The 14,821-nt window shown below is 34.9% G+C and overlaps 1 protein-coding gene across 2 annotated transcripts; it reads right to left on the bottom strand.

The window, feature by feature from the left end:
* Positions 1–1,723: 1,723 nt before the first annotated feature.
* On the bottom strand, positions 1,724–6,496 carry LOC128207687 (uncharacterized). Of its 2 annotated transcripts, none has more exons than XM_052910756.1 (2): positions 5,447–6,496; positions 1,724–4,186 (listed from the first exon to the last, which is right to left on the bottom strand). In XM_052910756.1, exons 1-2 carry the CDS (start codon positions 5,455–5,457, stop codon positions 2,071–2,073), a joined length of 2,127 nt encoding a protein of 708 aa, XP_052766716.1. In that variant the 5' UTR covers positions 5,458–6,496; the 3' UTR covers positions 1,724–2,070. The 2 variants fall into 2 exon arrangements, with proteins under 2 accessions (XP_052766716.1, XP_052766717.1); XM_052910757.1 differs by having other exon boundaries at positions 5,522–6,496.
* Between the last annotated feature and the right edge of the window lie 8,325 nt (positions 6,497–14,821).

The following is a 14,821-nucleotide window of genomic DNA, read 5'->3' as shown; positions in this document are numbered from 1 at the left end:
ATTTTAGAGGAACATTTTAGACCAAAAACTTCAGTGGATTGTCTTGATATAATCTCGGACATTTCCGAACATGGGTCATCACAGGTCAAAAACTAGGTCACTAGTGCAGATCCTACACAATCCTTGTTTAAACAATAGAGGCCATGGTTTTGATAAGCATTTGTCAGAATGATTGTCTTGATGAACATGTGTAAATATGTCTCGGGACAAATATTATCTCACTAGGACAAATGATAGGAAAAACCGTGTTCGCGTGATAATGGCTATATTTCATCCGATATTTGTGAAACTTCATCAGAGTGATTGTCTTGATAAAATTCTTATCCCGTTCGAATATGCTGAGTCGGTATATTTTAAATTATTAAATAATAGTACTATGATGCAATAAATTATCACCTAGAGCTTGTAAATTATTTTTGTATTTTTTTAATTAAATAAATGTAAATGATGTATGCATTGTATTCTCTTCACATTAAAGTACAGAACGGTATAGCCCCAATCTTTTATTATGCGGTATTTCGTACGTGGTACGGAGGAGGTCAACATTTGACATAAGTCGGCTCGCAGACATTCAAAATCGTTAAATATTATTGTTTACCAGACATCGGGTTGAAAAATATTCGGTAAGCAGGGGTCAGGGATTAGATTACACCATCTTGAATAACGCCCTCTGTTTTACTGTACTGGAATTATATGAGTTTGTAAAGAAGGTGTGGCCATGCAACATTTTGACAATTGCATATAGAAAAACCGGTTGAGGGGCAGGGGGAGGTAAATTGTCAAACGTACTATTAATAAAACCCATACTAGAATGCAACATTTCCGACTATAATGAGGCAAAATGGTCTTGGTGGACTAACCCAAAATCTCCATACAACGTTTTGAGTCTCCTTAATCTAAAACTTCATTCGGAAATTGGCGCACGCTGTAAGATGCTCCAACAAAGTGCGCACGTCTAAAGTCAAATCTTTGACCCGCCCGTGACGACTTGGTTGCATTTAAGCTCGGGTTGTTTATGTCTAAGGTGCCCCATTATACCAGGAATTCCGACAAATCTTCGGTGTCAAAAGTGCAGTCAGTGACAAAACCTTGATATAGCGTTTTTATTTTTTTTATGATCAAATCCTTTACATATTAAGTAGTATTAAATCACGGTGTGTGCATAAATGCATTTTTGGTGATAATTCGAGCTTCTTTGAAATACTTTTGTAAAGAATCATGCGACATTAGAAATATTATATCAAATCAACAACATAGTTTGACTTGTGCGACAAGAAATGTAACGAATTAACAACATTGATGAGGAAGGCATTTTGCCACCTAGGCATGTGCGACAATTAATGTAACATATTTACAACATAGGTCGGGGAAGCAATTCAGTAACTTGGTTTGAGTGACAATAAATGTTACAAAGGGGAGTCAAATATTTACAGGAATAACCTTGCGCAAACAAAAATGTGCTATAGAATTGACTTGTATATTTAAGTTCATAGAATCAAACATAACTTTTGTTGTTTTCATCCGTCGAGAACAAGAAGATGTAACAGCTATTCATATATATTCTTGGTAATAACGGTTATATAGCAATGCATATTTCTTTTTCATTTGTTATTTATTCTTAGTACTTTTCAAAAAACCGACTGTTGATGCTTAAAATGTTCTAACAAACTTTAAATAATTTAAAGTCAATGTAGATCATTGTAATATCAAATGGAATAACTCGATCGCTCTGTTCTTTATTGACCTTTCATAGCGAAATACAGACTGTTATGGTTTAAGCAGCATTTACAATATAATATATAAGGTTATTGAAACTTGTTAAGATAAACTCCCGGAACCTTCTAATACATTCCATCCGAGATTATCTTTAAAAAGGCCTGTATTAAGCTATGGTGATTAAAAATAGAACGTTAAAACATTAATAAAACATTACACGTTGATTAAATAAATAATTCCTTTAAACATGTACACAATTTAAATGTTGTATGTAATTGTTTGGTAATGAGGCGAATCCTCGCCATAAACACAGGAAGTAGTGGTCCTTTGGTCACTAGTTAATAGTTAATCTACCTACAGTTCCTTTCGACCAATGAAGTAGGCGCTTATCTTCTGCTTCAGTTCCATAGCAACAGAGTCCACCACGTCGTCCGGACAGGACAAGTACCTGTCCATTGCCGCTCTTATCTCAGCTAAAGGATCTGAACTTGAAGCGGCCTGCAAGACATTCTGAACCCCGCTACTACCACCAACCATATCAATGTACTTGCGACTTTCAGGAAAAAGCGATGCGATCTGAACAAGTCCATCCGTCCATTTTTGAACGTCTTTCCTTTTGTGTGGTAGCATATTAAGCAGCCCAGCAACCACCGAAGCCCCAGAACGGTTTCCGCTAAGGACATGTTCCGGTCCAAGTTGCCTTTCACAATTACTCTCCCGTCTTGACTGTTTACCCTCGGCTTTCTCTTGTTCTTCATTACGAAACAAATCTATAACGCCTAAAGCGGCGTTCCTGATTGGAGAAGATCCATCGGGACTCCTAGGAGCCTCATTGGAACCTCTAAGAATATCAATTAACGCATCTTCCAATCGATCAACGAAGTCCTTTCGTCCACCATCGTTCCTTAAAGCCATAACTTGCTCAAACTCCTCAGCTGACAACCAGTATTCTGCCTTTTTTGCTTTATCCATATCAAAAAAGTGTGCAATACTTCCGACAGGGTCTTTCATGATCTCGTCCACGCATGCTTCGCACAGGGAATATTCCTCCTCCTGAAACCCGTCGAACATGTTGCTGTTCGTGACGAAGTAGTGGCACAGCTGTCGATCTTTCAAGCATTTATTGATATTCTCCAAAACGTACTGAATGCCCTTTAGAATGGAATCATCAGAGGTCCCTGCCCAAAAGCTACACGATCCATGCTTTTCAAGGGTCCAGAAAATCGCCGTCTTCACATGGTACGACTTCAGTCTGACTTCTTCACGGTTCTTAGCATTGAACCGCTTTTGGAATAAACCTTTCAAGTACGATTTCATGATAATGTAGACGGTCTTAGCGACTTCTGGCATATTCTGGCTAAGTGTTATTTCAGAAAGGTTGAAACCAAGGCAAAAATCTTTGTCTGCGGATGGATTTAATGGAGCCGATCTACATATTACGAAAACGTCGTTGTTGAATATTTCTTCAGCGGTCGACTGAGTTGGCCATGCAGCATGTGTCATTCTGTTTCGAAAATCAACCATGCACTGAAGTTTTCCACTTACTCGGGCTGCAGGAACAAAATCTTCGCCGTTCTTTTTATCGTAAGTTGCTCTGATCCTCTCACTGACATCTTGTTCATCACTATCCAAATCGTTTTCAAAGGCGATAACTTCCTCACCATCTCCATCGTCCTCAAAAGGCGGATGCAACCTTAGCGCTTCAGATAGCATTGTGGCAAAGTAGTCGAATTGACCATGATGTTCTCCTTTAGTTCCTGGTACCTTTAAAAGTGTTGCCATCTTCAAAACTCTCTTTAATGTCTTTACATCTTCTTGGTAAACGTGCGCGCCTCTCCAACGTAGTTTTAACTGTGCTGTTACATTGGCACAGCGGTCCCCAACATGCCTTCCTCTCGCTTTCTTTGGGAACGCGTTATTGTCAAGCACAAGGTTCCGCATCTCTATCCTTGCAAAGCCGACCTTGGTGTTTACACCAATGCTTGTTACTCTCCTCTCCGTTCCTGGAACAAAGTCCGCTGGAGATGACACGATTGTATAAATCGCGCGCAATGTTGTAAACAATTGAGGATTGACAGTCCGCAAAAGCTGCGCAGAAAGATACTTGCCATCAACCAAATTTCCACGATACCGCTCGTTAATGTTATCACCGCGCAACCAAACGTACCTAGGCGTATCTGAGCGCGGTATGATATTTTCTACTGGAATATGTAGTCTCCCTGAAACTAAAAGAATGTCCGCGTCACCGCCGTCTGTTGACCACCGCAATTTCAAGTCTTCAGCCGTACTTCCGACCAGATGAGCCTGTTCTTTGCCAACGTTGCGAAGGAACGCATTTATATAATTGACGTATCTGGTATGGCGTCTATCGTTTGTAGTCTGCTCTGACAATTTTAGCAAACCATGTATTCTGTTTCTTTGATCGCCGTGTAAGTACGCTTGCAATAATGTCGTAGGTGATCCCATCTCACTGAAGATATTTCAGGGAACCGTTTTAAAAGCATAAAACGTTGATGTTTTACTAGGAGAGTTATTACAAGCTTATAATAAAACAAAACAATATTTTTGGTGTTAACACTAAAAATGATTTTTGACTAATTTTAAAGTAATAAAATAAATTTACCTCTACCTCAATTTAATTATGTAGTACTACAATGTTTATAAATATTTTTATGGTTAAACTATATTGAACAGCAGTGACGTATTGCGGCTTTAATTGATCAAGTTGTAGATGTATATATTCTATATGACTCAACCTTGGTATTCCAAATTTGAATAAAGTATCTATCACTGATCCCTTATTAACAAGTCACACTTCCGAACTCATCGAACGCATCCCAACACCCCGTTGTCTTTTAGGCAGTATCATAAATAAATTATTCAGTGTGGTTTTGAGTTTATTTATACTCACATTTGGGCAAGGCCCATTCGGCTTGTGCCACGATAAGATTGTAAGTCATCATAACAAAGTAATCTAAGTAAATTAATTAACCAAACATATCCTCAAAGAAGATCTATGATAACATATATGACTATAAAGTAGTATATGAAATAAGCCTCCAAAATAACTATCATCATGTTTTTTTCAGATATGTATGTTACGTTTTAATTTCGATATTTATACTTTGTATTTTTGAAAGTCTTCTCTTTTTTGTCTTTCACATATATACGTTTTTCCGTGTATTTTGCTATATATCATTATGACCACTAGTGACCATATCATGTTGTGTCAAGAAACTGTTATGAACATATTAACGACAATACAGTATTATGTTTGTCTGTCTGCCTGTCTGTCACATTAGGGTTTTGGATCATAGTGCACAGACAGAATATAACCCCGGTTAGAGCTACCCTGGCTATTTTTTAAATGTGCACCGATGTACAGCACTGACACACATGACCTCAATAAACTTTTTTTCTTTTTTATTCTTAAACTTGCCTATTTATCATAGTTTACAACTCTCTATGCTAAGTTCATGTATTATTTTGTCTTTTTATTATGATAATTTTATTTCTTTGTTTACCTTGATATGAGATATATAGTGTTTACATGAACCATTGAAAAAGCAATTCTTAGACTTAATCATTTATCATATTTCCTTAATCACTACTCTAATGTCAAGTATTATTTCGGACTTTCATTATGGTAATATTGTTATGTTTGCTTTTGAAAAAGTATGAGGCACAAAGTGTTTACATGAACCATTGATAATTTAATTCTTAGACTTACCCATTTATCATATTTCCTTATCCACTATGCTAAATTCTTGCATTATCGTCTTTGTTCCACTATAATAATGGTTACCTTTTGTTGTTTCCTTTTGGAAGGGTACATGCATAGTGTTTATATTCAAAGCATGACCCATGTATTGACGTTATCCAATTGTCCTTTATCTCCGCATCTTATCGCCTTTAATATTTATCTAGCCACTTATCTTCGTAAACAATGTTTATTTGGTATATTTATCAATTATGTCCGAAGGTAAGTCACGTAATACAATAATATTCATTCTGATAACTGTTTTGACAAGCATCACCCTTTGGATTTCATTATTATTTTTAACCTTTTTTCTTATCCTGTTCTAGTTTTTGGACGGTGCCCCTCAGGGCCCGTCCAAAGTAGGCACATCAGCCGAGCAAACTACAAGCCAAAGAACGCCAGTGCGCTCAGTAAATAGTTCTCATCATTGTTTTGAATACACAGCTGATTTAAAGTGACTGTTACATAGTTTTTTTCTAAAATGTCTGGGCGAATAGTGAGAGAAGTGGGTCATGTATAATTTATTGCCAATTGGTACTGAAATCAAATTTTTATATTGATAAATCATTTCGCCAATATTGACTACTACATGGAAATAGTTCCACTACATTACTACAAAAATGCATTCGGAACTCCTCGGCCATTTTACTGTATCGATAAAAATAAATCCGTTAATGTTTCGAACTGAATACTGAAGTACATTGTTGCTAAACATAATTACTTTGAACTATTGAAATATTTTAAAATATATATCATGCTGTAGACTCTTTAAGTAGAATCATCAAAATATGATGTGTTAATGGCATGACCCAAAATGACCCGGTTTATCCAAGATGGCGGATGAATCAAAACATGTCCGTGGAATTTCCGATGTCAAATTGGATTTAAGGCATCACAATCGAGTTTTACAATGGATTGCTAGTGCTAAAAAGGAGAATTAAAAATAATTAATTGAATAACATCATCACCTTGTGGTCAAATTGGCTGAATTTAACGCAATACAATTAATGACTGATATACATCTGGTGAAAGGTCACCCACGACTAAAAGTAAGTTGCAGTAAAACACGGAAATACAAACTTAGTGAAAATCCAAAAAACAATGACGTCGTTTTTCTTCGTGCCAATAATTGTTGCAAATATTGATGTGAAAAATAATGATAATATAAATAACTCGAAACAACTTGCATCTGCGTCACAGTTGTCATCTTTCTGCATAAAACATACATTACAGTACAGTAGGTACTTCAGATTTTCTTTAAAATGCACCAGTCAATTGTAACCACGGCCAACCCAGGTCCGGGGATATACGGGGAATAGCGGGTGAAATGGGTAGTGTTTATGCTTGTCAGGTGGCCCCACATTGCCTAGTCCAACTACACATTGCCGGGTGAATGCGGTGGTTTTGTCTGTTTTAAATACAGCGGGTAATTGGCCTTGCCTAGAGTCCCCGGGGTGCAGGGACTTTGGTGGGGATTTTACCAACTGTTCGTCTCCGCATGGCATGGAATCTAGCCGGTGTTGGCTGTACTGAAAGTCCAAGTCCCCGCTATTCCCAAGATTTGGGGGTGGGGGGGGGGGTGGGCGTGGTTACAATTGACTGACCAGTGCATAATTTGGTTCACTTTATGCCATGTTGATCTGATTACTACCATAGTAAAATATTTTCTTCAACTGTAACAACACTTCTATATTAAACATTGCATTGCAAAATAGGAACACGAAAGTTTCACATAATTTATCTTGAGCCAATATCATTGTTTAATCACACAAGTGTGTATAATTACACAAGTGTTTCATTAAACACTTAAATTCCGATCAGCTTCTGTCAACATAGCATTGCCATTTTGGACCTATCTAGCTGATGCGCGTCATCTTGAAGCTCAATATACATCAAGTCGAAAATTATAGATGTGTTCACTATGTGACGTGCCATATCAAAAATGGTAAAAAATCATTCAATGTACAATTATTTGAACTAAATAAACTTAGTGCTTGAAATGTCATTCTTAGCTAGGAGAAAAAGTTGGATGTGGACATGAAGACTCGCCAAAACAAAACTTGTCCAAGACTCTGAAGTTGCTGTTTATTTGGACTAGTCAAGTATTAAAATTTTCAACAAGATAAAGTTACTATAAATGATCCTGGCATTAGGACATGGAGCTAGCCTGTCTGTATTATCTGGATGGTGCTAAGCCCCTGGTGAGCCTTAAATGCCTTGATTTGAAATCTGCCACTTATTATTCTCTATCATTGTCTACACATTTTTTAGGTAAGTGTAAAATACAGTATCTTCTTGTATGTTAAAATTAACAATGGCAAAAGATAATGCATAACTTAATTGTGCATGCTGGGGATATCGATATTGTATACATGCATATAGCTTTACGGATATTTACAGTGTTTAAATAGCTCAAAAGGGTCTTACTCAATGAAAAAAAAAAATCAAAATACTAGAATGTAGACAGGATTTTGACATTTTTTGGCAATTAATTAAATTCAAGGGTGTAGCCAGGCTGTACTAAATGTGAGTTGCTATGGGATGGGGAATCCCTGTAACCGTAGGAGGTTGGGGGGGGGGGCTGCTCCCCACGGATTTTTTTTGAAGTGATTTTTAAGGCTGTGTTAGCTATCTAGCACAGAAAAACAATGCTTTCTATAGCTGATCTACCCTTTAAGGTTTTATTCTGATGGCCATGTTTGACCATTTTTTTCATTTTTCAAATTGATGTTACGCATGTGCGTAAGTGTGTAACGCTGGCTACGCCCCTGAAATTGTTCTGTTGCAATTTTGGGCAAATCATTCTCATTGGTATGCCTATAAAGCATCAAACATGTATGTCTAAAAAAGATCAATAAAAACAAGCCATATTACTGAAATGTTCAAGGCCAACAGATCCCTTCAGAGAAAATCATGCATAACCCTTTTATCTACATATATTCTCCCTCCAAACAGAGACCTGGTATGTTAATTTGCATATTTAATCCAGGACATCCACATACTATGAATGCATTCCCCCTTTGGCAGAATGTTACATTACCCTTATTCGTTATTTCAATTTATTTCTGAAGACAGCATGAACTTTTATAGAAAAGGAGTGTCAGTAATTTAGTCTGACAGTCTGTGATTTTTTTTTCAATCAGAAGGAAATTTTGCAATTTTAACATTGCCATGTTTTGACATGCTTGCACAGTGTGTGAATTTTGATCAAAATTGTGCTTGATTAATTTTGTGCTAATGCGTATATCATGGACTTGACATATTTCTTAGTTACCACATGGCTTGTTCCAAAGGGTAAAGCATTTGGAAATGTCAGTTCAAACTTGATAAATATGAAATTCTTTTCCTTAATTCAATTTTGATATTTTCAAAACACCCTCTTTTTTAAAAACTTGTTTTAATAGATGTTTATGGATAAGAAGACTCTTAATTTGAACATCAACTTGTTTAGACTAAGAAATAATGAGCCCTTAAAGCTGCACTCCCACAGATTGACTATTTTAACACCTTCTTTTATTTTTTGTTTTGGAAAGAGCAAATTATTGCGTAAATATATATGTGCAAACCAATAATAAGATATCTGATAAAATATCAGATCTTAGATTTTCATATTTATGTTCAAAAATTGATGCTTAATGGCTTAAACTGATACTAACGGTTAAAGAAAAAATGCATAAAACATCAATTTTTGAACATAAGTATAAGAATCTATGATCTGATTTTTTGTCAGCAGTCTTATATTACTGGTTTCCATGGATTTTCGCAAAAAAATGGCTCGTTCGGAAACAAAAAATAAAGAAGTTGTCAATACTTTCAATCTGTGTGAGTGCAGCTTTAACAACAAAAATAGAACAAACCTACAATTAAGCAAATGAAATTTCAGATAGGTATAATTGAAGTGCTATTCTTAATCATTAACAATTTCATTCTTCAAGTTGGGTTTTTTCTCAGCCTACTGTCACTCACCTGATGCACAATCCCTGCATAAGATTTTACTTCGACAATGAATTAGACAATGAGGTTGTTTTCGAAGTCAATAAAATGACAATAACTAGCTTAATGATTAAGAAGGGCTCATTATCATCAATCACTCCACCCATTCTGAATAATGTTTATTCATAAAGATTTTATTTTTTTCGTGTTTTTTATTTACTTGTATACTTTATATCCAGTTAAATACAGCCATCACACATTTTTTCTCTCCTAAATACACATGGGGATATCAATATAACATTGGTCTATTTCTATTGGTCAAAAAAATGTCACGACTCCCAATATTTATGAAACACCACTGTTGGTCAAGGACAGGTCACGCGGTGACACCACATTTTTCCATTTTCCAAATTTAAATTACAACAAAATGGCGTCTTTATTCGGATTTGATGAATATTTCAATGAATAAATAAAACATTTAAACAGGAGAACAGGTTGTCAAAGTTATACTTACATTACGGGGTTAGTAGGTGACATAGTGTTGGAAATATGGGGGGCAAGAATCCATATTTAGGTTCGAGCTTCACTCCACTGCAATATGGTTTCCTTTACATTGAATATCCCATATCGCGGGTTACCTACTGACCATGGAACTTATAGTATCCTTCCACATGTTTTAAAAAAAATTCATAGACAAGAATGTTTTTTCAAATGACAATTTGTCATTTTGTATTCATTGTGATGAAAAAAATGTAAAATTAAATTTCCAACCAATTCTTAAGAGGAAAATGTGATATTTATCTTATCTCCTGATAAAAACTTTCAATCACGTTGGGTACTGAATGGGGTACTATATATTGGTTTAAATAGGAAATGACGTCATGAACACATAGAATCTACGACTTCATCTTACCGGTGACCATTATGATGTCACAATTAAAAAGAGTTTAGTTTTTTGTTGTTATTCCTTTCTGCTGTACTTGATATCACCTTTATATGTATTCTTACAAACAGTGTGAGAATGATCGCATGATTCTTTGGTTTGAAATTTTTCCTAATACAAATTTTTGCAATGCATGCTTGTAGTCCAGAGAATAGCATCGCTTTAATGGTACATGTATCCTGTTTTTAGCTTGACTATTCGAAGAATATGGAGAGCTATATACTACTTTCCCAAACGTCAAAGCGTCACACCTTGGTTAAGGTTTTTCATGTAAGCACCTTTAAGTCATTATCTCAGCAAATACATCATGTATTGCATTGAAACTTTAGATATGTATTCCCAACTATCTAACCTACTAAATTAATGAAGTTAGATAACACTTATTTGAATTTAATTCAAAAAATGGGCCTTTATTATTTGACTTTGAAATTCTGGTTAAGGTTTTGCATGTAAGCACACATAGGTTGATATCTCAGCAACTACTTGATGTATTGCATTAAGATTTTATACAATAGTACTCAACCATCCAACTTCCTAATTAACCAAGTAAGATAACTCTAGTTTGCATTTAATGCAAATAATGACCCTTTATTATTCGACTTAAAAATTCTGGTTAAGGTTTTGCTTTATTATTTGACATATAAATTCAAATACATCATGTATTGCATTGAAACTTTATACACAGGCTCCCAACTATTCAACCTTCTTAAATAATCAGGAAAGATAACTCTATCTTTTATATTTTATCATTTTTGCCCCTTTATTATGCAACTTAGAAATACTGTTTAAGTTTCAAGTATTGGACTTAAAATTTTCCATGTAACCACATTCATGTTAATATCTCAACAAATACATAATGTATTGCATTGAAATCTAATCTAATTTTACAGTGATCCATGTTTCGCCAAAACTTTTTAATCCTTACACTGAACAGCGGCGTAATAGTCGAACGCGCAGTCTCTGTGACAGCTCTTGTTTACTAGAGAAGTAAAACAGGTAAGTTGTTTTTGTTGTCTTTACTTAAAGAATATTTTGATAAAAAGATACTAAAACTCGTCATCATATAATAGACTGTATTATACAACTCGTCAAGGAAATATGTTAGTAAGATCGACAAAGGCTAAGTTATTTACACATTTCCTGAAGTTGTTGAATATGTTTTTTAAAGCTTCATCAATGAAAACTTGACATCAGTACTGTTTTGAAAACAAACATATATTTATATATGTCGTTCTCGGATGATCCTGACTGGGACCTTTTTGACCTAATTATTTTTTAGAGCTATAGCATTTTAGACAGTTTTGAAAACAATATTTAATGTTGTCTTTTGATGACCTAGATTGTGGCCTTTTGACACACATTAAAATTTGAAGCTTCAGCCATGAAATTAAGACCATTGATTCGAACTCAAAAATCAAAATTGTGCTTTGATAACGTTGTCCTTTCGACATACTTTCCTATTTTTAAGCTACTTCAATGAAAGTTTTTTAGTACAGTTTTCAAAACAAAAAGCAATGTTGTGCTTTGATGACATAGAATATGATTTTTGACATACATTCTATTTTTGAAGCAACAGCAAATTTTTTTAGACCATGTGTATAACTTTTAAAACAAATATCAATTTTGTACTTGGATAACCTTGATAATTACCGTTTGACCATCTTTTCTATTCTCAGGTACTGCAACGAAAGTTCAGTAAGTTTTGCAAAACAATTATCAATGTTGTCCTCAGATCTTCTTTACTGTGACCTTTTGACCCTCTTTCATAAAATGTACTGCTTTAAGAATAATTATGAATGTTGTGTTTGGCTAACCATGGTTGTGACATTTTCACTTACTTTTTTATTTTTGTGGCCTCTGCAATAAAATGTTGCTATATTTGGAAAACAATTCATCATTGTTGTTCTCGGGTTACTTTAAAGGGACTGTACACCAGATTGGCACCAATTTGTTTTTCCTGTAACGCAACTCAGGACAATTATTTAATAGAATGTGTTAAGCTTTGAATCATAATTATAGAGAAAGGACCAAAATGTAAAAAAAATAGCAGTCCAATGTTGTATCCGCTGTGCTACAAAGGCTTACTCCAAACGGGTGGTATTTTTAAGCTATATACCTTCGTAGACATACCCAGTAATATTTTTAATGGAAAAATACAAAATCACTGCTTAGCTAAAATAAATTGTAAACTATGTGCTACTTCAGTTAGTAAGATTCAATGCATTGTACACATTAATACCAAGTTTATGTCAGTTTTCGACAATTGTTTTTCTTGCAGATTGATCATCTTGTGCACAGTTGCTTCAGCTAAGGCCTACGTTTTTAATTTTGAGTACAACATTGAACTTTGGACCATGTATACTGTTTTAAAAAACATCTGTTAATGTTATGCTTCAGTTATCTTGATTGTGTCCTTTTGGCGTATTTGTTATGTAACTGGAATGAAATTTTGACTATGAAGTAGTTCTGCAAACAAACATTAACGATGATATTGCCAGATGACCTTTTCATCAACTTTTCAAAGCTACAGCATTAAGATGAATAATTATGTTTGGAAAATAAATATCAAGCTTAGATATTTGGTTTGAAGCATTGTCTAATTGTCCTCACCTAAGAGTATTCAAATTATGCTTCTATATTCAAGATTAGGTTCCGATGATTTTCTGTGTTTATAAGAGAAAGGACTTAGTTCTATACTTGCAGCAGACCGAACAATGTCACCGTCCATCAGCACTTTCAGTGCTTTGATTACACTGTGTCTCCCGACCCTCACGAATTATATAGTGAGCAGCAATGAACTCAGCACCTATATTCTCGTTAACCTGATTTTGGGACTTTTACGCTAGCTTAGGTTTAATTATGTCTCTTCAGTACATATACCCTTACACTCATATGAGCTTTCTTGTAGATTTGTTGTCAAGATGAGGCCTCTTCAGTGCCCTTCTTTTGGCATGATTGGTTTTGGCGAAGGTCTTCTCTTTTTATGCCACCGAAGGGAAGCATAAAGTAATTGGACCGTTCTTTCGCCCGACCTCCCCATTGCACATTGGCCTCAAATTTGGTAGGCAAGTTGATCATGACATGCTGATGAACCCTTTTAATTCTGAGGTCAGTTGGTTAAAGGCCAAGGTCGTGATGATCTTAAGCTGAAAATCCGTTTCTGATCAATAACTGAAAACGCGTAGGGATAAGGACCTCAAACTTCGTTGGCTGATTGCTCATAATCAGCAGATGATCCTATTCATTTTAATGTCAGTGACTCACAGGTGAAGGTCAGGGTGAAATCTGCGGTTTCAGATATTGCCATTGTTAGTTATTTGTTTATTACTTGTACTGAGTAATTTACAATATTTCCAACATTTCAAAAGGGACTTCAGCAATATTATGTTATTGAACATTCAACTCACTGCTGGTGTGATGGCTAAATAACCCGTGTGTTCAAGAGTTTACAGCATTATGTTGTTCTCAAAATTAAGCTTCGTAACTGTTGGTAGAGTTTGGAGAGAGGGTATCTATGATAATTTATACTCCAGGTATATGAGTGCTGAATGCAATCATAAATTGTATTAAGTTTCCCCGAGTAATGGTGGCATTTATATCACCACCCTTTATTTTGGCAGTCAAATAATTCATGAAAATACAAATGCTAGCACAATGTTTTCATAATCTAGCTGATGCAGTGGGGAATTGTGTTTGAAGAGCAAACAATGAATTGTTCATACTGAAAAAATAGTTTTGTCAATATTATTGTTTTGTGGGAAAATCATGGAAGTTTAAAAATTAATCTGAACATAAATTCGTGTAAATATAAGTTTCTTTGTAATGAAAATTGTGAAATAAAATAAATGTTTGATACAATCAAATTTCATTCTAATTTGATAAAGATTTAAAATTTTGAATAATATTGACAACATTTTTGCATAATTTCAAACATTGCTTATTTTTTTGATCTATGTTTATTATTTGATTGATTAGACCTATGCAGACTTTGTATGTATTTTAATTTAATATAGATCCCAGCTGGGGAAGGTATTTATGGGATACAAAAAAAGCAGTTACACACGCATGTTGGATTTCGCTTGTAGTTTTAGTTTAAGTTGGAATTTTTACTCATACTTTTTATATGATCTTAAAAACAAGTTCTGACCCTTTATTGACCTATAAATATTAACAAACTTTATGGGATGGTAGGATAGGTCACGATGAAAACATATAAGATACTGAATGCTATCTGACGGATCAAAATATTAATGGCTATCAGTCTATTGAGGCCATCCGGGGGCATTTGTCGACGTTTCTGTGTCTGAACTTTTGTTTATCTTCAAAATCTATGTCTTTGACCAGCTGAAATGCACAAACACACTTAAGAAATATAGGTACACGCACACGCACACGCACACGCACACACACACACACACACACTAGCGTTTAACAGGAATGCTTGTTTTATTAATCATTGTATTTCTGTA

This window comes from Mya arenaria, chromosome 11 (assembly GCF_026914265.1).
Source record: "Mya arenaria isolate MELC-2E11 chromosome 11, ASM2691426v1".
Lineage (NCBI taxonomy): Eukaryota > Metazoa > Mollusca > Bivalvia > Myida > Myidae > Mya > Mya arenaria.
This window is presented reverse-complemented; position numbering and strand designations above follow the sequence as displayed.